At 39.7% G+C, this 24,176-nt stretch overlaps 1 protein-coding gene across 2 annotated transcripts in view; it reads left to right on the top strand.

The window, feature by feature from the left end:
* RELN (reelin) overlaps nt 1-24,176 on the top strand; it is a 279,445-nt gene that overhangs the window by 246,692 nt on the left and 8,577 nt on the right. For both annotated transcript variants that reach the window (XM_051805023.1, XM_051805024.1), the window contains exons 45-63: nt 165-414; nt 2,702-2,870; nt 6,048-6,188; nt 7,547-7,724; nt 9,094-9,287; nt 10,384-10,640; nt 11,219-11,373; nt 11,828-12,042; nt 12,325-12,502; nt 13,790-13,965; nt 15,101-15,207; nt 15,625-15,867; nt 16,407-16,582; nt 18,153-18,226; nt 19,014-19,175; nt 19,520-19,677; nt 20,512-20,731; nt 21,702-21,899; nt 22,301-22,399. In XM_051805023.1, coding sequence (XP_051660983.1) covers nt 165-414; nt 2,702-2,870; nt 6,048-6,188; nt 7,547-7,724; nt 9,094-9,287; nt 10,384-10,640; nt 11,219-11,373; nt 11,828-12,042; nt 12,325-12,502; nt 13,790-13,965; nt 15,101-15,207; nt 15,625-15,867; nt 16,407-16,582; nt 18,153-18,226; nt 19,014-19,175; nt 19,520-19,677; nt 20,512-20,731; nt 21,702-21,899; nt 22,301-22,399 — 3,350 coding nt within the window. The remainder of the gene's footprint in view (nt 1-164; nt 415-2,701; nt 2,871-6,047; nt 6,189-7,546; nt 7,725-9,093; nt 9,288-10,383; nt 10,641-11,218; nt 11,374-11,827; nt 12,043-12,324; nt 12,503-13,789; nt 13,966-15,100; nt 15,208-15,624; nt 15,868-16,406; nt 16,583-18,152; nt 18,227-19,013; nt 19,176-19,519; nt 19,678-20,511; nt 20,732-21,701; nt 21,900-22,300; nt 22,400-24,176) is intronic.

Raw genomic sequence — 24,176 nt, 5'->3', positions numbered from 1 at the left:
CCTAAAGTCTTTACTAAGTGAATTTGTCCATTTTGGACCAGCAGAATATATATACATAGACTGGCACATCTCTTCCTCCTCCAGTTTGCTAAGTCACATGTATGTTTATGAAGACTTACAGACATTTTTTCTTTTCAATAACAATTTCTTGCCTAATGTTTCAGATTCTTATTGGAGGAAATATCTCTGGCAACACAGTATTGGAAGATGATTTCACCACACTGGATAGTAGAAAGTGGCTGCTCCATCCTGGTGGAACAAAGATGCCAGTCTGTGGATCTACTGGGGATGCTCTGGTGTTCATTGAGAAAGCCAGCACTCGCTATGTTGTCACCACTGATATTGTTGTCAATGAAGACTCTTTCTTGCAAATAGATTTTGCAGCATCCTGCTCTGTCACAGACTCCTGTTATGGTAATGACTTCTTAGTACTTTCTGCCTTTACTCTTCCTCTGCTGTAGAGGAAAGTTCACTTGTTTTCTGGTTCCATTATTCACTGCAACAGGAACTGAGAAAAAAAAGAAGGCTGCATGCTTCTGTTAGAAATTGTAACATCAGCTTTTTTATTCCATGTGTCTGAAGCCTAAGATAAACTGAAGTCTATTATTCCCTCAGAGCGTTTAAGTTGCAGTTCAATCCATTAAAGAAAAAGACTAACAGCTGCCTTACTCAAATCCATTCACCAGTATATAACATTCACTGCCTGGAGTGGTGCTGGTGGTCCCAATAATAAGCAACTGGGTGTTCCCAGCATATGTTTCTTGCCTTGCGGTTTTGCATTTTTGGTGTAGGAAGTCTCAGTTCTGATTTCACTTGTACCTCTACATCTAAGAAATCATTTATAACAACATACATCTGACACTGCTAAGGCAGCATCAACTGCAAAAATTTGTATCTTCCGTATGAAATAATGAACATGTATATAGATATATATGTATCCATGTAGGAATGTGTGCATAGATATATGCACTTGTGTATATATGTATTTATATGTATATATATATATGTTTATGTACACATAATGTGATTTTTAATTATGTAGCTTCCTTTTTTTCCATATGATGTCTATTGAGTGCAGAGCCAGCCTTTATACGTGTATATACACATATATACATACGGATACACAAATAAATAAAAATGTGCTCTGTTCTCAATACACATCACATAGAAATTAAAAATTGGCTCATTATGTGATTTTTAAGGTGCACAAGAAATAGGTCTTTCTAGCTTTCGAATGCCTTTTTGCGCATCTTAAATTACATTCTTTTATGGTAGGTTTTGGAATATACAGGTTTTCTATGAGGAAGAGAATATAATAACCATCATGTGGTATGTGTGAATTCACTGAGTTGCTGACAATTCCTCTAGAATTCTGTATAAAAATGGGAAAAAATTTTACATGGAGTCCCCAAAGTGGTTTCTCTGATTTTGCAAATCTGAAGCTTCTCACATGCTTAACAATATATTTTTCTTTTGGTATTAAAAAGACTACAACATCCTAAGATCATCTCTGCTACGTTTAAAAGTGTTTTAGGCAGCTGAGCTATATACTGACAAAGAAACAATTCCTTTTTTTGTTTGTTTTTGGTTTTGTGTCGTTGTCTACAACACTTGCCATTATCTTAACTTCATATTAAATTAGGTAGGACACTACCTAATCATGCTTCCAGTCATGATGAATAAAGTGCTTCATTTTGGTGAGGGAGATTTAACACTAAAAACTCACCCTTGTTGCTATCCACTTGTCCTTGTATTTCTATAGCACTGTCTTCTGCGCTGAAACATCAAGTAGGACTGATTGGGTGATTAAGGGTAATTCCCTGTGCATGAGGGTAGAAGAAATGGGTCTGTAGTAATCAAAAAAAGATCACAGATTTATCACCCCTGTCACTGCAAGCCATGCTCCTTGTTCTACACAGCCAGAAGGCCTGGCAGCTGGAACATTTACTTCAAGTTACAGTTCTGTGCCTATTGTTATTTACTTTTTAATGGCTGCATGAAAGTTTAATCTGAAGTATTTAGTAAGCTTCACTAACCTTTTTTTCATAATAAAATTTATAAGCCACAGACATCAAAACAGTGAAATTGCTGACTTTCACTGAGGAATGAATACGTTAGTTTAATGTGGCTAGGCTGTTTGAATGAAAACAAGCTCACTGACTAACAAACTCAAATTAAAATTGTTTATGCTGGATAATGAAATGAGCTGGTCTGGAGGAAGGGTGGAAGAGTGACTAAACCATCTTGAGACAGAGCCAAAAGTTTGAGTGTTGCTCTGCCTTAACAACAGTTACATCCTGAATCTCACCCTTCAACCTGAAAAACAAAAAAAGTTGATGTTTTTGATGCTGTCACATCATTTTCTTGCATGCTGCAGCTACAGAAATTGGCTTGCCTTAATCCTGGCAACTTAACAGATGATTTTTTTCTTTGCACCTGTGGTCCCTTGAGGTAGGTGGCAGATGCAGAAGTGTGCTGCAGGCTTCTGAGCTATAGCTATACTTGCTGAGCAACATGTAGCATATTCTCTAGAACTGCCACCAAATGAGGTGGCTTTGTGCTTGTGACACAAGTGTTTGAAAAGTTCTGAGTGGTTATTTTGTCAGTGTAGACTTGTGATGCTCTCTGAGGCTTGCACTTTATTGTAGAACTATGGATGTAAGTCTCCAAATTAAGCAATTAACCATCTTTCCACCCTTAGCTATTGAACTGGAATATTCAGTGGACCTTGGGCTCACCTGGCACCCAATTTTGAGAGACTGTCTTCCTACTAACGTGGAATGCAACAAGTACCATCTCCAGAGGATTCTCATTTCGGACACTTTCAACAAGTGGACCCGGGTTACCTTGCCTCTGCCTCCCTATACTAGGTATCTCTTCTGGTTTTCTGCAGAATAAATCTAAATGCATAACTAGCTATTTATAACATCATGACACTTTATAGCATTAAAGCAATTGCATAATACCTTGCATTTCTGTTTGATGTACATGTATAGGAACAAATAAGTATAAGTAAATGAAGCTTGATCCTGCTTTGCATAAAAATTGCAAAGCTCTTCTGTGTGCGTGTTTACTTTTCTTATTTATAGATAGGAAATTCTTCTTCTAGCAAGGGACAGAGGGAACACTATAAAGAATCACATGTTATCATCAGCCTCACTAAATTCTGGTTGTTTTGGTGGCTAATTGGACTGGCTGAATCCCCACTGCACCCTGTGCTTGCTGTTACTGTGTGTTTTAAATATAGCACTTTTCAGGCTGCTTGTTTTTCTGTGCATTCCTTGTATCCTTTGTGTCTCTCTCAGCTTAGATGCTCTCTTTATTGTTTATACACATGACCTCCTTTTCCTTTTCCTACGTTCTTTTGTCTTTGAGGGAAGAAAAATTGTGGGATTTGTTGGGAGGCTGCAGTGAAAGGAGCTGTTTGGGACTGTCAGCACTATTGGGGATGCTGCCATGTTTTCTACAATGCCCTGAAAACTGCTGGATTTCTGATTTGTTTGTCAAAAAGATCCATCTAGGGACAACTGAGTAGTTCAGCCTTCCTGCTGACATCCTTCTAGATGTGCTGTTTTGCAGTGACAGCTGTGACTGTCTCCCGCACAGTGATACCTGATAAAGCCCAAAGTAAAGCCCTGCCAACACAGGTAGCGAGGGCGTCTGGCTCTCAGCACAAGTTGATGCTTTGCTCCTCCTGCTGAGCCCAAGCTCCTCACATAGGCATAGGCTGAGCTAACTGCAGGCACAGAAGTACCATAGTGCAGGCAGAGCCTTGAGAAGGTTGTTGTGAAAGATGACAGCTAATGCACATGTGAGTTTGGAAACACAGACATTTATTTTTTAGCAATTGTACCCAGAGCACCTATACAGTTGCCACACATTTTGAAATTAGTAGTGGAAAAGTCCATGTTCTACCACTAATCATTTGGAGCATCTAGACTCTTCCCTACCTTCAGTGCAATTATGTCAAGTAATAGTGCTTTTTTAGGAATTGTTCCCAGTATTGATCTTCTCTGCTTCCTTTTTTGTACAGCTTCACTACATATTGTCTGTAAAATCCATTACCCCAAGAGTTCTTGTACAAAGACTGTAAATTTGCGTTCAGGACAGTCTTTCTGGAGTTGAATAGGATAAATAAGGGCTAGGGTTGATGTTCCAAACCTATTGAATTTGGACCTGAAAGGAAGCTACCACCTGAGATAAACTTAGATTTATGAATAACTGTGATTTTAAAACCAGAGAGTTTTTTGAGTGGTATATGTCAAAAGAAGTCTGATGCCCTACTGAGGCAAAGATTGCCCTTCTGTCCAAACTGATAATTGTATTTGTTGGCTCAAGTAATACCATTTTCCAAAGATATTAAGATAGGTATTGCATGAGAGAGGTTATTACAACCTTATCTCATAAGGAGAGATGTTGAGCTTTAGGATAAGGAACGGTGCAGCTAATAGGTCTTTTGGTCTAGATGCAGTATAATTTTTATGCTGCTTTGTTATTTCAAGCTGTGTAATAGCAGGTGTGTGTCTCCAATTTTTTTGTGCCTGTGTGTTTTAGGGACTTGCAGGTTATGTAGTCAATAGTTTAGCCTGGTGCTCACCACCCATGTTTGCATAGCTTTTTAGGGCACCTGTATTCCAGACCACTATGTAACCTCTGGCCTGCAGAAAGTAATGAACACTTAAAATCAGATCTGATTTTGAAATGCAAATACAGCTTCTCATAGGAGCATCAGCTCTATAAATTGTTAGTGAAGAACCAAACCTAAAGCAGGCAGTGTAAGATATAGGTGCTAATCTTTGTTCTTAAAGTGCTTCCCCACAATTTTTACATTTCCTTTAAAAATGCTATTTGGTGGGCAGCTAGAGGGCTCACAGTAGATTTCTCTTTAGATAAACATGTTATTTATTCATCTCATGCAGCATATTCATAAAGAAATAATTCATAGAATAATATTGACCTTATCATAGAAGGTCCATTTTTACACTGAATAGTTTTGGGGGATTTTGCTGTTTATTTGTTTTGGTGTTTACAATAATTGTGATTTCTCTTTGAGTTGCAAAAGAAAACAGACTACAAGAAGTTCAATGCTGCCATCTAGTGCTGTACAGCAAAACAGGGACTACCTTGAATTTATAATGGTATTTTTGACAAGTTACAGAAATTCATCTACTCACAGCTCTTGACTCATGGTCTACACCTGCATGAGCTGAATAGCTCTTTGGCATCCCCTGACTGTTTTGGCTAGATTTTCATCATCTGTCTTGGGAGCTGAGACACTTAATTCACATATGGAGAGCTAAGCCCCTTTAATCAATAAAATGAAAATGATTTACTGAAAAGAGCCAGGATCACACCACAGATCATTTCTTTGCATTTCCAGTCAAACCCTGGGTGGAGGGGAGGGAAGAAACTGCAAAACGTGGATAACACTGCAAGCCCTGCATGGCCTCTCTCATCTGTCCCCTGTAGATTTGTAATGGCAGCATCTTATCTAGGAGCCAACCCACTCTGTAGAGTTGCTCTTACCTAAGTGTAGTTGGGAGAATTCATAGAGAAAAAGTTGAGCTATTTTGCTGACTTGGACCGAAGCAACAAAACTCTGGCTCACTGTGAAACCTGGAGGATTTGGAGGTTTCTGGCTTGATCCAGCTCCCAGCTATCCCTCAAGTTTGGATTTTTCCTGGGATATGGTTATGACTGAGCTTCCATTTGGAAGTACCACCATCTTCCTGCCCTCCTCTCCACTGCACCAACTATGGCCCACTGGCTTTGCTTTTACCAGTGATCCCTTTCCCACCTCCCACACTCTCAGCATGCTACCAAGCACTTGTGCTTTGTCCTGTTTTCAGAACTTGTGCCTCCTGTTCCAAGAAAGCACCCTCTTCTTGGAAGGACGTTGTCCATTGTCAGGAATCAGCCCTGAGTTGTGCTGATACCAAACAAGTCTTCCAAGAGCAGTCTAGCCTCGAGACTGACATTTCCTTTCAGTCAAAATAAAGATTAGCTTAGCTAGAAATAGACCTTTCTGTCTGTCTTTCTCTCCCAAGGTCTCAAGCCACTCGTTTCCGCTGGCACCAGCCCGCTCCTTTTGATAAGCAGCAAACGTGGGCAATCGACAACGTCTACATCGGGGACGGCTGCATAGACATGTGCAGTGGCCATGGGAAGTGCACCCAGGACAACTGTGTGTAAGTGTCATCTGTTCCCTGTCCTGCCCAGCACTGCAGCATTTCACTCCTCCTCTGCCATTTTAATGAACTTCAGGAAAAACTGTGAGAGTTTTTCAAAGCAAGGTGGATTTTGCTGTTAAAGCTGAGCAGGGCACTGGGACCACTTGGGAACAGAAATAACAAGCAGAAGGGTAAGTGTGGGGGTTGGCTCTGCCAGACCTCTGCCTGTTCCTGCACCATGACCAATGCAGTCCTTTCCTAGGTGGCAAAGCATTGCCTCTGCTGCTGCCTCTGCTGCATCTTGATTCTTCTCCCACCAGGCAGGGAGAAGATATCTCTTGAGTTTGCACACCCCTCTAGGGACGTACAGTCCTGCAGCTTCTCAGAAGTTGTCATCCTTATTCCCAAGGGGTTTCACACTATGTTCCTGTGCTCTCAGCTTGCTTCTGGGTGCAGAGAACCTGGGCTGGAAGTGGGACATGTCCACTAAACATGATATATGCCAGTTCTTCAGAAGGCCAGATTTTGCCTTTTGACTGGTGTTAACTTGATGGTCTGATGCATCTGCTCCATGGTAGGGTTTGCCAGGGGAGGCAGACTGGCTTAATCCTCAAACTATCTGCATAACAGTTGACATAGAATCCTGCAAAGCTAACAAACAACAATCAGATCTCCCCAGATTTGCCTGTCTTGGCAACAGCGAAATACCTTCCAGATGGACGTATTGCTTTTTTTTCCAGCCACAAATGGCAACAGAAATGGGAGAATGGTTGTATAATTGCACTGTGACTTTATTTGTTAGAAATATATTTCACTGTAGAATAGACATATTATTGTGTTCTCTATCCTGACAGCACTGAAGTACCAAGACGCAATCTCCGTGGTAAAATCTCATAGTAGCAGAACATATTTCCATGCTGTTATCCAGTCTTTGACACATCACAAGAATGTTTTTCAGAGGAGAAAAAAAGGGAGAACTATATAAAGAAACAACAAGAAAGCACCCATCTACCAAAGTTTTACAGAAACTTTAACTGTAACATTAGCAGGACATTCTTAGGCTTGGCACATTCTCTTAAGTTTATCCATCCAAGCACAGTGAATTTTACTGATTTTACTGTGTTCAGCAGTGTACTCTGTATTAGTAGTTTGAATGATACATAATACTAAGCCTTCCTAAAGTCATTTTTGTTTCCTACTAAACACGAAATGCGGCAGATGTTTGAAACCCCCACACACCAGTTGTGTGCTAGTGAATGATGCAGACAGCTTCTATGCGGAATAAGATGGCACCTTGAAGTGGAATAACGTGGCACTGATTAAACTGCTGTGCAGGGCCTTTGCCAGCTGATTTCTGCATTTGTTTTCCTCTGCAGCTGCGATGAGCACTGGGGCGGGCTGTACTGCGACGAGCCAGAGACTCCCCTTCCAACACAACTGAAAGACAACTTCAACCGCTCCCCGTCGAACCAGAACTGGCTGACGGTGAACGGGGGCAAACTGAGCACGGTCTGCGGGGCCGTCGCCTCCGGGATGGCTCTTCACTTCAGTGGGGTGTGTGTTCAGCATAGAGACCAGCTCACTCCATTTGACAGTATAAATGGGACTGATTTAAAAAGTTAACTAAATAGCAAGGTGTTAAAAAAAGCAGCATAACATATTAAATATATAAAATATCTTTTAAAATTATATTCTTTACCTAGCCGAAGGTCAAAGTCAGACAGGTCCTACAGACTAGGGCCAGCCAGAAACACTCCAGTAAAGCTGATACCATGTTCCTCACTACGCTGCAGCCAGGAAAATGAGATACAATGTGTGTGCCTCCTGAAAGGAGCTATAGAGGGGCTGGAAGTGGATCTGATAGGTTAAAGCACAGTGTAAGTATGTAGACATTTAATTTCACTCACTCAGCCTCCTCATAGCACTTAAAACTTCCAAAGACCAAAGTTTGGTGTGGCTTCTAATCAGACCGCAGAGGTAAATTAATAACTAGCTATTTGCACTTGTATGACTTGCACATGGTCCTTGAAAATACAGAATCACAGAGTGGGTAAGGTTGGAAGGGACCACAGTGGGTCATCTGGTCCAACCTCCCTGCTCAGGCAGGGTCCTTCTGGAGTACATTGCATCCATGTGTAGCCTCATCCTTCAGATGTTTCACAGTTGGGTGTTTTCAGAGTAAACTCACAGTAAAATTTCCTAAGTTAGCTGCATACGTAGGTGTATAACCCATACTGCTGCTGAATTATAATTGGCTAACAGATAACCTCAAGATTACAAAATTGACAAAATAGTATTTTAGAAACTTGTAAAATTTATGCTTGTAGATCTCTTTCATCAATTTTATAACTAGGTTCAAACTGATGAAAGTTTTCTAAAATAAACTAACAGAAGCACTAAATTTCCACTTCCTCCCAGTAGGACTAAGCAAGTCTCACTAACTAATAGACTAAGCAATGTGAAATTTATTGTGGAAATTGTGGGATTGTGGAAAACACACATATTAAAATTGCTTTGGCATTTCATGGTTTGCATAAATTGAGCCATTAGCACATAATCAGTGATTCGTTAATTCTGCATGGAAAACCTTCTGATTTACACTGGAAGCATGGATTTTTGCAACTCTTGTATTCAGAAGAAAGGTGAACACAGTTATGGATCCTGAATGCCATAAAGCTATAGGAATAAGTAGCAATATGTATGAGTACACAACAGGCATTTTTAAGATGGAATGTAACTGAACTTACATCTTCAGGGAAAAATATATATTGTTCTGTTGTAACTTAACCTTTGACATAATTAATAAAATTCGTACAATTTTAGAATTTTTACAGCATGAGGTTACAATAATAGTGACTGCATAGTCTAACACTTTTTATGAACGTAAGTTTGCCAGGCAGCATATTTTTTCCTTGCTTTTCAGGGCTGCAGCCGTATGTTAGTTACAGTGGATTTGAACCTCACCAGTGCAGAATTCATCCAGTTTTATTTCATGTATGGATGCCTGATAACTCCTAATAACCGCAACCAAGGAGTGCTGCTGGAGTATTCTGTGAACGGTGGAATCACCTGGAGCCTCTTAATGGAAATTTTCTATGATCAATTCAGCAAGCCTGGGTTTGTAGATACCTCCTTTCTGACTATGTAATTTCCTTTACCACCTTAAGGTGGTCTTGAATGTTTCATAAGAACCTGTGGGACCTATCACTGCAGTGGTTTGGATGTCAGATCCTTGCAAGTTCAGCTTGTCCAGTCCTGCAAGCGTTTATGAATGGCCTTGGCACATGTGCTGGAGCATCAGTATTTGTGCAGCTGCTAGGCCAGAAATACAAGGGTAGTTAGGAGCCTGTAGCAGCCTGGTAGGTTTGTAAATGGTTGCAGGAGGATAAATGAATAGCTACTGTAGAGATGCTTATCCTGTTCTTTAAGACGCTAACATTTGCAATCTAGTTTCTTACTGACAAGAGCAGTCAGTCATTGTTTGAACTAGTTAGAAAATGGTGTGTAGAGGAGAAACTGAATTTCTGCAGACATCCATCAAAAGGATGGACACACTCAAGCCCTATTTTCAGATATCTGTGAGATTTAAATCATGCATACATGTGAGGTGACATTTTCCTCACTGATTCATAAGGATTCATAGAAAATGGAAATGTGAGGGCCCCATTATTTGTTATTTCGTTTGAGCACAGCAAGAAACTGTTAGCACTTTAACTGGACATGAGATTTAAGTGTACTGTTGTCTACTGTTGTAATGGAAAAAAATAAAGTTGTACTGGAACATGGCTATTTGCTAAATAGCTCCAGGTTGAAAATACTGATCTTAATTTTACTTCAGTGTTCTCTTTCTTTACACTTCCATTAATTAGGATCTTATGGTCCTACCCTGCTAGTCCAGACCATTGCATTTGGTCCCGTAAGGACAGCTAGAGCAAGTGAGGTTGCTCAAACCATGCCAGTCTGGTTGCTGACACTTCCCACCTCTCTCTGAGCCCCTGTCCCAGGGATGACATTGGGAGTGATCAGAAAGATTTTTATTCCGGCATTTCCCATAGAAGAACATAGGCTAGATCATCCACTCTTCTCCTTCTCTTCCCAACTTCCATGTACTCTAAGAAACACGGGTAGTGGACCTGGTCAAAGCACCTGGCACAGAGCATCGAAATTGTTCTCCTGTGGCTTCCCTACAACTAATTTCCACTTTGCATTTCAGCTTTGTGAACATCCTCCTTCCCTACGATGCCAAAACCATTGGGACACGGTTCCGCTGGTGGCAACCTAAACACGATGGGCTGGACCAGAACGACTGGGCCATCGACAACGTGCTGATTTCGGGCTCAGCCGACCAGAGGACAGTGATGCTGGACACCTTCAGCAGCGCTCCCCTGCCGCAGCACGAGCGCTCCCCCGCCGACGCGGGGCCCACCGGCAGGATCGCCTTCGACATGTTCATGGAGGACAAAACTACAGGTAAAGGTTCCACGTGGACCTGAGTTAAAGAGCAAGAAGCTTTTCAAATTTTCAAATCTTGCTGAGCCTCTTGAGTCTTTGTCTTATCCTGAATATCTGCTTCCTATTTCCTAACTTTTTAAAATATTATATAGGGAAGTTAAGTTCCATTTTACAACTAAATTTTCTAGAAGATGTATTTCCGTATGTTTACAAGGCTTAACAAGCACCAGTGCCGGGGTACACTTTGTGCAGACATGTAGGCAGTGCCTATTAAAAGGCTCTCCCAAAAAATATTAAGTGCAACAGAAGTTTATGTTTTAAATAAATCTCAAATCCTTACTTCTTGAGCATTAAAAAAATAATGCTATAGTTCTTATACAAGAGAGTAATATTGCTTTCAGCAATAAATGTGATAAATGTAATACCTATGTACATGGGAAAGATGGGGTACTGACATTCTCAGGAGCAATACTAAATAATTCTCACGTAGGCTGAAGAACAAAGCCATGAATCACCTTTCGTGGTTAACACCACTCCCTGTGTTCTTTAATTTATGTTGTCACTGTATATTACTGGTGTTGCCATTTATTTTCAAGTGAATGAACACTGGTTATTCCATGATGATTGCTCAATCGAGAGATTTTGTGATTCTCCTGATGGTGTCATGATCTGCGGGAGCCATGACGGCAGAGAGGTCTATGCAGTCACCCACGACCTGACTCCTACAGAAGGCTGGATCATGCAGTTCAAGGTAATTCAAACCTGCACCCAAACTGCCCTTCACACACCCCTTTACCTAAATTAAGGAAATAGCCCAGTGATATAAGGAAGTTGCAAGAGCCCTTTGCACATCCCTCCATAAAGGTGGTTCACCTAATCTGTGGCCTTCTCTGAAATATGCAAATCTTAGACTGTGTGGGAGGGGAGATGAACTTTATTTGTTATGTGGTACTGGGGTATAAGGCACAAGTGTCAAAATCTGGAAATCCAGAAATGTGATCTAACTAGAAGAAAACAAAATTCACACTATGGTGTCTCTTCTCAGTCTTGGGAATACTGAAGATGCAGATGACTGGTAGTGTACAGGCATGTTATTGCCATCATTTCAAACAAAAATTCTGCAGTCAGTTTTCAGGTTCAAACACTTTTTTTAAACTCCACCACCATGATTAATTCTAAATTATTGATGCTCTCTTCTTTGATAGGTTTCTGTTGGATGTAAAACCTCAGAAAAACTTGCACAAAATCAGGTCCACGTGCAGTATTCCACTGACTTTGGTGTTAGCTGGAGTTACTTGGTACCTCAGTGCTTACCAGCTGATCCAAAATGTTCTGGGAGTGTTTCACAGCCATCTGTCTTCTTTCCCACAAAAGGATGGAAAAGAGTAACTTACTCACTGCCTGAAAGCCTTGTGGGCAAGTAAGTATGAATTTTCTACTCATTTTGACTTGGATTGAATACCTGCCTAGAAACACAACAAGAGATACATCTGCTTTTTCATTTTCTTTCAAGAAAACTGCAGACTAGCATTCATGTTCATTACATTATGTATATGTATAAAATCAATTTCAACAGATATTTCCACTGCTTGTGGAAGCTTGGAGGATAGTACAGTCGTAAGTATATTGTATTTAATCACCTTTTTTTCAATTGAGCGAAGTTGATTTATACATATGTCTCTCTTCATTTCTTTATATCTAGTCCTGTGAGGTTTCGCTTCTACCAGAAATACTCAGATATGCAGTGGGCCATCGATAATTTCTATCTGGGCCCTGGTTGTCTGGAAAACTGTAGAGGTCATGGGGACTGCCTGAATGAGCAATGCATCTGTGACCCTGGGTATTCGGGTCCAAACTGCTACCTTACCCAGACACTGAAGGTAATTTTACTACATGTTTTAAAGAATTAAGTTGGCATGTGTTTGGCTGAGAGAGAGAGGAGAGATTGATCCCACTGAAAATTTAGCTTTGATTTCTGTCAGCTTGAAGAGAGTCAAATCCATTTTCAGCCCTTTCATCAGTTTTTAGCAAAATTATTACTGCATTATTCAAGAACAGGTTTGTTCCTTTGCAAATAACACTGTGATAAAAAGCTGTGATACAGTTCACTGTTCATGTTTAAATCATAATTATAGGATCTAAATCACCCTTGCACATATCATTATATCTGATCAAGACCTGTAGAAAGATTGTCTTTATCATGAAAGACCTTACTGAAGTAGGAAATACAGGAAAGTGGCATAAAATTAGAAAATTAATTCACCTGGCTGTTATTCATGTTAATCAATAACAAGCGAGTGAACTCTAGTTAGATATTATTGATTTAAAAGTTAAAATATATTTAAAATGTGACATGTTTAGAACAGAATATGTAATGACTCCAAATTAGTTTTAAATGTTGTGTTTACCATCTCATTTTTTCTACATCAGGTAAGAACAGAATAGGTACATCTTCCACAGAAACAACAGGATAACAACAATTCTGTCTAAAGAGAATATAACTATTTAAGTTATCATTTGAATTATTATAACCTTCTATTTTTCATCTGAAATACTAATACATGATCAAATATAATTGTTTGTTTGCAATTTTTAAATAGTAATGTATCCTTCACATTAAGGACATTAGGGATAAAATGCTAGCAATTTTAGGGGAGTTCTACTACTATCTCCTTAAGGCCAGGATTTCACTTATGCACCTGGAGGTAAGTGGAAATCAGAAATATACTCTAGATGGTTTTCACTGTAAATATTTGTGCAGATAGTGGCATAAATGCATTTTCACTACAGTAAATCTAAAATTTTATTTTAAGTTTTGCTGGGGAAAAAATATAGAATATTTTTTCTCCCATACATAGAGAAGATCCCCCTATAGCCCCCTGCCATCAAAACCTTGCCACAAAAACCCAACACATCCACCCATTTGCACATGCCAATTTTAGTTTGCTGGATTACCTCCCAAGTATGTTAAAATCCAGCCCTAATATATTTTCACATTTAGCCAATCATTTTAAGTGGGTAAATATTCAGCCAAAAGTGATTATATTCAGTCATCCTGAGAAAAATTTACAGTGTTCATGAGCCCTTCAAATATGTTTAGATCAGTTCCACCTGTGGTCATCAAAAAGACTTAAAATCTTAATTACCTGTGCATACCTTACTTACAGACTTTCCTGAAAGAGCGCTTTGACAATGAAGAAATTAAACCAGACTTATGGATGTCCTTAGAAGGTGGAAATACCTGTACCGAGTGTGGAATTCTCGCAGAAGACACAACTCTGTATTTTGGAGGTGCAACTGTGAGACAGGCTGTCACTCAAGATCTGGACCTGCGGGGGGCAAAGTAGGTCATGTTTCCATGCCATTTTCCTGGGGAACTCTGTTAAACACTGGCAAAGCAGCAGTAACATAGCTTGTAGCTCAGGGGATTCCTAGGTCACCACTAGCATAGCACGACCTGAGGCAGACACTAATGAGATTATGATTCTCAAGACACTGATGCTTTCAGGTAAGTCACAGAGAGCAAGGCTCACCCTTGCGCAGCAGAAAGGGTCTCATGAATCAGCAACTCCTGTCCTGCAAAGAGGCAAGATGCCCCAGTCTCCTTGGCATCACCAGCTGTGTCTCTCACTCAGTTCAGAGCATAACCTCTGCTGGTTGTCTTCTCTTGAGTGCCCATATACAAGACCCACTCCACTCCCATGCCGTAGAAGAGGATGACAACAGGAGAGCGATGGAATTATGTCGCTTTAGACAAGCCAAGGAAGGACATGACGTAGACAACTTCAGCAACATTTCCCTTGACTGTGTGGCTCTAATGAAGCCACACAATCTGACTTCTGTCAGAGTTTGCTCAGGGCTTTTGTCCCATTAGGTCTTTAAAATCCTCCAAGAACAGAGATCCTGCAGTCTGTCTGGACAGCTTGTTCCAGTGCTTAGTTACCCTCAGAGTGATTTTTTTTTTTCCCTCTGGTAAATCCAGTTGGAACCTCCCATTTTCTCAATGGGAGAAATTGGCTGTCCCCCAGTCCCAGCCATCTTCTCCAGGTTGAACCAGCCATGTTCCCTCAGCCTCTCCTCACAGGGCATGTGCTCCAGCCCCAACTATTCCAACCATTCCAGTGTCCTTCACTGACCTTGCCTCAGTTCATCAACTTCTTTTATGTCCTTCATTGATATAAGGGCAACTTGTTAACACATGGTGAGCTCTCTTTCCAGCAGGACTCACAGGGAACTGCTAGCAAAGCAGCTCCCATCCAATCAGTCCCCAGCTGGTACATTTGCAAGGAGTTAGTCCCTCCCAGGGGTAGATCTTTGCTGAATTTCATTAAGTTCCCATGAGAATTACTAGGCGATGTTTTTGGAAACCTTTGTGGTACTTGCACAGTTACTTGCTTAAAAATGCTGGCATTTGGAACATTTTCAGCATGGCTCTGTGCAGATGTTTAACAGATGTAATCATATACATTAACTCTTAGGTTTCTACAGTACTGGGGGAGAATTGGGAGCGAGAACAACATGACAACGTGCCACAGACCAACTTGCAGAAAGGAGGGAGTGCTGCTAGACTATTCCATTGACGGAGGCAAGTACATCCTATGGTTTCAGCTAAGCTAAAGTCTTGTTCTGCATCCAAGCACCATGAATATATGGGAAGTTGTCAGAGATCCAAAATAATAAGCTAATTTTTAATTGCAAAATTATTTTTGTCTGTGTAAAGTGTTTTTCTCTTCTAAAATTTCCATCTGTTGCTCAGGAGTTTTCCGTAATCCTCCTGCCTGATTTCAGTAATCAGTGGCTTGCAGCCAATTTGATTCCTTTATATGATTACAAGATTACTCTTGCAGTGAGAAACAGTTGCTAACTATCATTACAAAGTTAAGATTTGCCTACCAGAAGACCATAGCTATTATTTTTCATTTCTTACTATCTTACTTAAATCTTTTAAAAGGTTCTACCCTATGCTTGTTCTTATTACTAAACCTGCATCTTTTCATTCCAGGGATATCCTGGACTTTGCTTCATGAGATGGATTACCAAAAATACATCTCAGTCAGGCACGACTACATCCTCCTCCCCGAACATGCCCTGACCAACACCACCCGCCTGCGCTGGTGGCAGCCGTTCACCATCAGCAACGGGATCGTGGTTCCAGGCCCTGACCGGGCACAGTGGGCTCTGGATAACATCCTGATCGGAGGAGCAGAGATCAACCCCAGCCAGCTGGTAGATACGTTTGATGATGGTAAGACAGGCTGCCACACCTTAGCTTATCTGTTGTCTGGATTATCTTATTTTACCTAAGTCCTGTGATCTTGCAAGCAGACTTTCTTCCATTTTAACTCTGAAAATTTTTTATTTTGTAGGCTGATGCTCTTTATATGTTATTCTTCATGCTACTCGTAGGAGTGTGTAAATATATATATATATATATATATACACACATGTATATTCAGATATGTATTTATGCACATATATACATACACATGCCTATAAGAAAGACAAAAATTTTTATTTCGGTCCAATTCATTTCATTTAAATTCCTGCTATTAAATTTTTATTTCATCATAATTTTAAAAGTACTATTATTTAAACATTTTAATTAGCTCTCTGGAGCTGAAGTCTCTATTACGTCTGTTAGTAGCTTAATGTGTGTCATTACAGATAACATAAATGTAGTGTCTATGTTACTAAAAGACTGTATCTAGTGATTCTGTGGATTCATTACTAAGCCTTGATGTTTACCAAGCTAATGCAGTAATTATCTTTAACTCATCTTAATAGAAGGCACCTCTCATGAAGAAAACTGGAGCTTTTACCCTAATGCAGTCAGGACTGCAGGGTTCTGTGGAAATCCATCATTCCATCTCTACTGGCCAAACAAGAAGAAGGACAAAACACACAACATCCTGTCCTCCAGGGAGCTCATTATACAGCCAGGATACATGATGCAGTTTAAAGTAAGAAATGTTCTCTCTCTCCAAAGTAAAGTACACAATGAAAAGTCATCTACAGTGTCTCCAGAAATTACTCCCCTTCCAACTAGAATGCTCAACTGAATGAATAATTAATAGTGACTTTTTACTAGAAATTAAAGGAAGTATAAGTAATGAGAATCAGAAAGGTTGCCTGAATGTAAAATGTCAAATTATTCTGACTGACTGTATGCTTTGGGGGTTAGTCACGGGGATTGGAAGTCTAATCCCTTTTATCTGAAATTACTGGATCATCAGATATAGTAGCAATTATTTTCTAAGATGAGAATAGACAGGATGCAGAATATGCCATTTTCCCCTAATCTGTGAATAAACAGAAAAGGCAAGGGAGTGTCATATGGAAAATGCGAGCGTGTTTAAGTAGGAGTACCCGTTCTGTTTGCTTGTGTGATGGCAAATGACCCAAACAATCAGAGAAACATTTCTGAGTATTTTACTTTGATTTAAGGTGGGATTCTGCACTTGTTGCCAAAGGCAACAAGTAGTTGTTTTATAATTGCTTTCCATTCTCCAAGCACCTTGCCTTAAATAAGCCAGGAACTAATATGAAAGTAGGGTTATTAAAATAGTCATTCATTTTCTTGTTATGTTTTTTCCTTGTTCTTCTGTTTGACAAGATAGTTCTAGAATTTTCCATCTTCCACTGATCAATATTTTCACCTTTTCTCAACATTTGTTGCCTATTTTATATTGACTATCTAATATAAAACCTAAGGCACAGCTTTCCCCCCTCACACAGCATGCCACCTTCAAAGAAATTTTATAAAAGAGGACTCTCACATGCGTTTTACTACTGAGTACCAAGACTCTGCCTCAAGCCACTTATTTTACCCAGTCTATCATCTTTTTTCTCTATTTTAAGGCCAAAATTATGATAACCCATTTAGTAGTTTGTATTACTAAGGTCTTATTGCTGAGTTTTTCTCTTCTGTTTCTCTCCCCCTTTTTCTGCACCAGTCACAGTAAAGATTGTATTTCTAAACTAAGAATTCAGCTCTAGCATGGCTTCTGTGTGGTTTTGAAATTTAGCTTTTTGTTATCTATTCAGTACTATACATTGGGTACTGTAATCTTTCCACTTTAATATGATACAAATATATCTATTGTTTTAACTATTCAGAATAACTCTGTTCTTAAATTGGATTGACTTGAAGTTTATGCCTACATGTTTATCATTATGAATTTTAAATTTCATAGGTGTTTCACTTTTGGAAATGCCAAGGAGCTACCGAATCTTTTTGATTCAGTAACAATGTTTAGATATTTAATTTGGATTATAGGAATGTAATGTTAGGATTCTGTTTGGAGATAACAGTAGCAATTAAGTAAAATTCATTAAGTAAAAGCAGTATCTGAAGTACTGTGTCTTTTGTATTCTATCCACTTTTGATGGTTTTTTTTGTCCAAGATGTGTTAGCAATCTCTTTTATAGACCCCATAAAGAAAAAGAAAAAAAGGAGAATATAACTTGATTATATATCACTTCAAATGTCTGCCTGACTTGTTATAGCAGTCAATTTTATTTGTGCTATAGATCGTGGTTGGCTGTGAGGCAAATTCTTGTGGGGACCTCCACTCAGTGATGCTGGAGTATACAAAGGATGCCAGGTAAATGACAGTAGAGTACACAGATCTAAAAAAAATAGTATGATATTAAAAATCTAGAGAGCTTTTGTTTATTAAAGCAATTACTTTGCTATTCATGTTGTAACAGGATCTGAATAAAGTCTGTGTGCAAGCACTGGGCTTTGTGTACAGAACTCCCATAAATTCTCTTATAATTTATCCCAGATATTGACAGATTCATGGCATTGAGCTTGCAGTTACAGTCATGAGAATGCTCCTGTTAAAACTATACTCTCAGGAAACCACATTCACAAGAAACTTGTTTTAGTATGATACAGGACCAAGCTGTAATGAAGTGAGAGTTACTTAACTCCAAATGGGTCTTTAGCTAGCAAACAATTAACAACACTGTCTCCTGTGCTGTAGTACAGCAGCACATTATAATTTGTAAAAACAAAGTTATATTCTGTGCTTAAATGACTGTGAATGAAAATATAGCAAATTCTATGGGGACTCTTCTGAACATTGTAAGACTTAAGGAGCAGACTCCCAAATAGATACTTCTGTCATGCAGCCCAGAGGAGCTGTATGTACCAAACTACGCTGTGAGTTCCACCACTCAAATCTGGTGCTGGTTGCACCAGTGCTTCAGCCTCTCACCTCTCATTAATTTGTGGCCCCAGAGCATGGAAACTATTGCTGACAATCTCTTGTATTTGTTTAGTAAGACAGGCAATGCCATGACCCTTTGAAATTACCTGTTTTCCTTTTATTATTCATTCAGTTGTTATAAAACTTCTTTCTTTTTTTTTTGTTTTGCTTCCTGCAGGACAGACTCATGGCAACTCGTCCAGACACACTGTCTTCCTTCCTCATCTAATAGCATTGGCTGCTCCCCATTTCAGTTCCATGAAGCTACCATCTATAACTCTGTCAACAGCTCCATGTGGAGAAGAATAACTATCCAGCTGCCTGACCATGTCTCATCCAGGTAGGTTACTGAAAGGTCAGCTCACTGTGGACCTATAAAATGTCAACTGTCTTGCTGGCACCATTTACTTGGAACAACTGGTGAATTAAAAATTATTCTTTATTGCTGGATTTAGATCTGATACATAATTAATGTTTCTCAGGAAGCTTTTGCTTGATAGGTGTTGCTACTGCCAGTGATATAGTGGCCACCTATTCAGGGTGTGTCTTTCCAGTTATTGAAACCACAGCCCCTTCATATGACATTTTCCATTAGATTTGTTGCTAGTGTATTAGAACATCACTGTACAGATGTGTTTGATTGCCAGATACAGTAACACAGTGTTTGGATTTTGATGTTCGCAGTGCGACTCAGTTCAGGTGGATTCAGAAGGGAGAAGAACTAGAGAAACAAAGCTGGGCAATTGATCACGTGTACATTGGGGAAGCGTGCCCTAAGCTCTGCAGTGGCCACGGATATTGCACCACTGGAGCCATTTGCATTTGTGACGAAGGATATCAAGGTTTCATTTCTTCGGTTTTTCTCTCTTGTACATCTACTGCAGTCTAATCTAGCTCAAAATTAAACAAAAAGACAAAGTCATATATCATGTCTAAATTCGTCACTGGAATGTTTAAGTAACAAATTCTAAATTAATAATTTGTCAGAGCTGCAAATAACAGCTTTTCCCTCCCCTTACTCTTTCTGGATTGAGTCAGTAATCTCTCCTGTCTGGCACTGTATGTAAAGTCCATCCAGCCTTCACTGAAGGCAGAACATGGCTACTTGCTTACCCAGCCCTGTACTCCTTCCAAACGTGCATCCCAGAGGATGTGCAAATGGGATCTAGATGTTGGTGACTGGCATCTGTAAGGGGCTCTGTTCCGTGCCCCATCAGGACAGAGTGTTCTCCTCTAATCCCTCAATGCAGCTAAGCATATGCCTAATGGTACCTGAGTGCCCTTGGTAAACTATAAGTGCTTTGTGGGAGTGAAGCCAGTATTTAATGTCTTCCAGGAGAGTCTCATAGCTTTATAAGATCAGATCCTTTCCATGTTTTAGATGTATTTGTTTTCAACCAGCAGTTTGAGGTTTCTCTATTGGCATCAATGCAAAACAGGAGAGCCATACTAAAGTTATACTGCTGTAAAAAATATGACCCACAGCCTCAATTTTCTAAAAATGAATGCTGTATATCAATGTGCACATTATTAATGGATCTGCTGAAATATATTCAGGCTGTACTCACACTGTATATTAAGCCACAACCTTGAATGGAATTACAATGAACTGTAGCTCAATTTTCTCAAGACTTTTGTTTTTTGTGTGTTTTATAACTTCACTCTGTCATTTTTAGGTGATGACTGCTCTGGTTTTAGCCATGATCTGCCCAGTTATATTAAAGATAATTTTGAATCTGAAAGAGTTACTGAAATAAACTGGGAAACCATTCAGGGGGGAGTGATAGGGAATGGATGTGGACAGCTGGCACCCTATGCCCATGGAGATTCGCTCTATTTTAATGGATGTCAAATACGACAAGCTGTGACTAAACCTCTGGATCTCACCCGAGCAAGGTAACAGTTTGAGCCTAAAAATCTTTTTTAGCAGTTCATGAGAAAGGAGGCTCTTCATACATATGCACAGCCACATGGATGGACTGACCTGGCTGTGCCGTGCAGTCAGATGTGGCTGGCAGAAAACATTAGGATTGGCAAAATGCTTCATTTTGAGAGTGAGAAGGAAGCAATGAGAGATGAAAAGGTCAGATGTTTTCATCATGCCCAACAGAGCACTGTCTAGTAAGCCAGCACAGACAATGAAGCTGTTGGCAAAGACTGGACACCAGACTGCCTGGACCAGTGCCTGATCTGATAAGACAAATCCCATGTTTGTATGTACCTCCACGACAGTTGTGACTAAAGATGCTATTTAGTAATTACAGGCTCATTTTCCCATTTCAGTTGTCAAATGGAATTATATTCACCTGGCAATGAACAGGACTATCTTTTTCATCTACTGAGCCTCTTTGGTCATGGAAAAACAAATGTAACCAGCCTGTGCTGGCTCTTAACAGAGTGACAGCTTTCAGGACTGGTTTATATTTAGTTGTCTAAAGCAAGATTAGAAACAGGATGAACTGGCAAATGGGCCAGATGTAAATCAGATTCTTCTGTTCTTAAACACCCAGGTAGAATATGATATATCTTTTAAGCACTTTATTGTATCCAACCTTTATTTTTCCCTTTTAAACTTTTCATACATTCATTTGCATGTTTACAATTTTATCTGTCTCAGTTTTGTGCAGATACATTGCAAAATCGGATCAACTGCCTCCAACTGTATGGCAACATGTTATACATAGTAAACTATTACTTTGAAAGATGCACTTTAAAGACGTGAGAACAGTTTATTTTGCATGCTAAAGTAATGATTCTTGAGAATGTTCTGTTTTAGTAAGGAAACTGCAATAAACCTGGAAATGCCATCATTCTTGTTTGAATACGTTTGCCTATTAAAAATACCTTTTCTCTCTGTGTTTTACAGCAAAATCATGTTTGTTTTGCAAATTGGAAGTATTTCACAAACAGACAGTTGCAATACCAATCTGAGTGATCCTAACACTGTAGACAAGGCAGTGCTCCTCCAATACAGTGTAAATAATGGAATTACATGGCAAGTAATTGCACAGCATCAGCCAAAGGACTTTATACAAGCCCAAAGAGTGTCTTATAATGTTCCCCTGTGAGTACCTAGTCTCATTTCATTACCTCTAAGTGCACAAGATACTTTTCTGCTAAGAAATAATCTATCTTTGCATCACTGTGCAAGAAAAAAGGTTGATGAGAGGATAAACAAAGAAAACTTAAGGGGAAGGCTGATTAAGAAATTCCAGCCTAGTATTTATCAACATACTTGAAAGAAAAACAAAAATAATACTTGTTTTGGAGATACGAAGGGGGAAAATACTCCTTATCTGTGTGAATTTTTAACCATTAAATGCTTTGCATGTACAGTGTGTTGATATTCAGTGATGTAGAAACAATTATTTGACTTTGCTCTCAATTCCTTTCGAGGGGTGGATAGGGATATGCAAAACACCAAAAGCCTGGATCTCTCACAGGCTCTTGCATTTGTGTTGACAGGGAGGCACGAATGAAAGGAGTCCTACTGCGCTGGTGGCAGCCCCGTCACAACGGGACAGGTCATGATCAGTGGGCTTTGGACCACGTAGAAGTCGTCCTGTGAGTATCAGCTTCACCTCATCCCACCCCATCTCAGAAAGCACTGAAATTTCTCCAGCATGGCACGAGTGTTAAGCTCAGTAAGAACCACTGTGGCCCAGGGAATCCTTTCTCAAAGGGAAACCTTTAAAAACCTGTCTTTCCTAATGCTCTGCCCTGACTTCAACAGTCAGCGGTTAAGACGGCCACAAAATAAGTGGCACAGCAGAGGTATGTGTTGTGCATCATGGAAAAATGCAGGAGGGAAAGTGGGGCTTTGTCACCACCAGGTATTGGTGTGGTCCTGTAATGCAGTACTAACTGCATTTAAAGCAGTTAAAAGTGCATTTAAGCAGTTAAAAATTATTGTGCTGGGGCATGGAAAGGATATTCCTGTTTAACGCTGTGCTGCCACATAAGGCTGATTTATATCCTTTCAAAGATACAAAAGATTCTTCTGTATTGTTCTTTGCACAAAGTAATGTTGTTGTGCCTCTTAAAAATTTGTGTTAGCAACTAATGCCTTATTCATTTCCTTTTTTTAGTAAGAAGGATACTGTTCAGAAACAGGGTTCACTATATCAGGTTCCTATGGTCCGAGCTCTATATTCATCCCCTTGTCAAGATTTTACCAAGTCTGCACCCTCCTGATTCTCCCATTCTTGAGATGGGTTTCGCTGGCAGCTAACCCGTTTTTCCTGTGTTGTATCACTAAGAGATGACCTGCTTTTTCTCTAACAATTTAGTTCCAGTAGAAGTGAGATGCTAGTGGCTTCCCGGGCAGGAACTCATCGCTGGCAGTGGTTGGCAGAGAGAGGCGTGCCTGCTCCATAGCTAGGTTCAAACATTCTTTTTATTGAACAATTTAAAAACCAGCAATGAAGAAATTAGGCTTAGATAACCTCCAGACAGTGTAATTATAACCATGAGGTTTCTGAATTAGCAGAGACACTGCAAGTAATGTTTTGTAACAGTAGCAAAGTGAATTATCTGATTGCTAGTTAGCCCTGTTCTCCTTTCCACCGAGAAGCACCAGCTTGCATGGCACTCATATCAACCCCAAACCAAACTGGTCCCAACACTGAGTAATTGTACACGCTCTGCTGCTTTTACACACCTTGCTGGGCTCTGCTTCCATAATATTTAAGCTTAAAACTTGAAGGAAAAAAGGAGAGGGATGGGTATGTTCCTGCTTTAGTTGTCTGTACGATGCTGCATCAGGAAAGATATTGAAGAGTATGAACCTGCAGGAGATTCGCAGTGTTTAGAAAACCATGAAAAAGGGAACTGGTCATTCTGAAATACTACCCTGTCTTTCTACCTTGCAATTTTAAAAAAAACCAAACAAACAAAAAACAAAAACAAAGCAAAAACAAACAAACAAAAAAACCAGAAAAAAATCATGTAAGAAAAAAAATAGACCATAATGTTACCAATCAACCTGAGCATTGAATTAGGGAGTATAAGTAGGAACAGAGCAGATCTTTAAGAAGTGATTTTTAAGCTGAAATATGGAGAATGTCCTAGACAATGAGATCTGCCAGGTTATAGACTAGACACACAAGTTGAGTGGTAACAACCAGTCACATGAGATATGTTATACTAGAATGGACAGGAATAGAAATTCCCAAATGCCATAGCAAGTAATCACACCTTGCCTAGAGAAGAAACCAGGTGGGCAGACAGCATATACTCCCTTCTCTTATTTTGGTGCTATTAAAGAGCTTTAAGGCCAAAATATCAGGCTAGAGACAGAGAGTTTCCACCCTGTTCAAGTGACACCTTGTACAATCCACAG

Source organism: Manacus candei, unplaced genomic scaffold, assembly GCF_025592945.1.
Source record: "Manacus candei isolate 608988 ecotype Guabito, Panama unplaced genomic scaffold, ASM2559294v1 h1tg000063l, whole genome shotgun sequence".
NCBI lineage: Eukaryota > Metazoa > Chordata > Aves > Passeriformes > Pipridae > Manacus > Manacus candei.
This window is presented reverse-complemented; position numbering and strand designations above follow the sequence as displayed.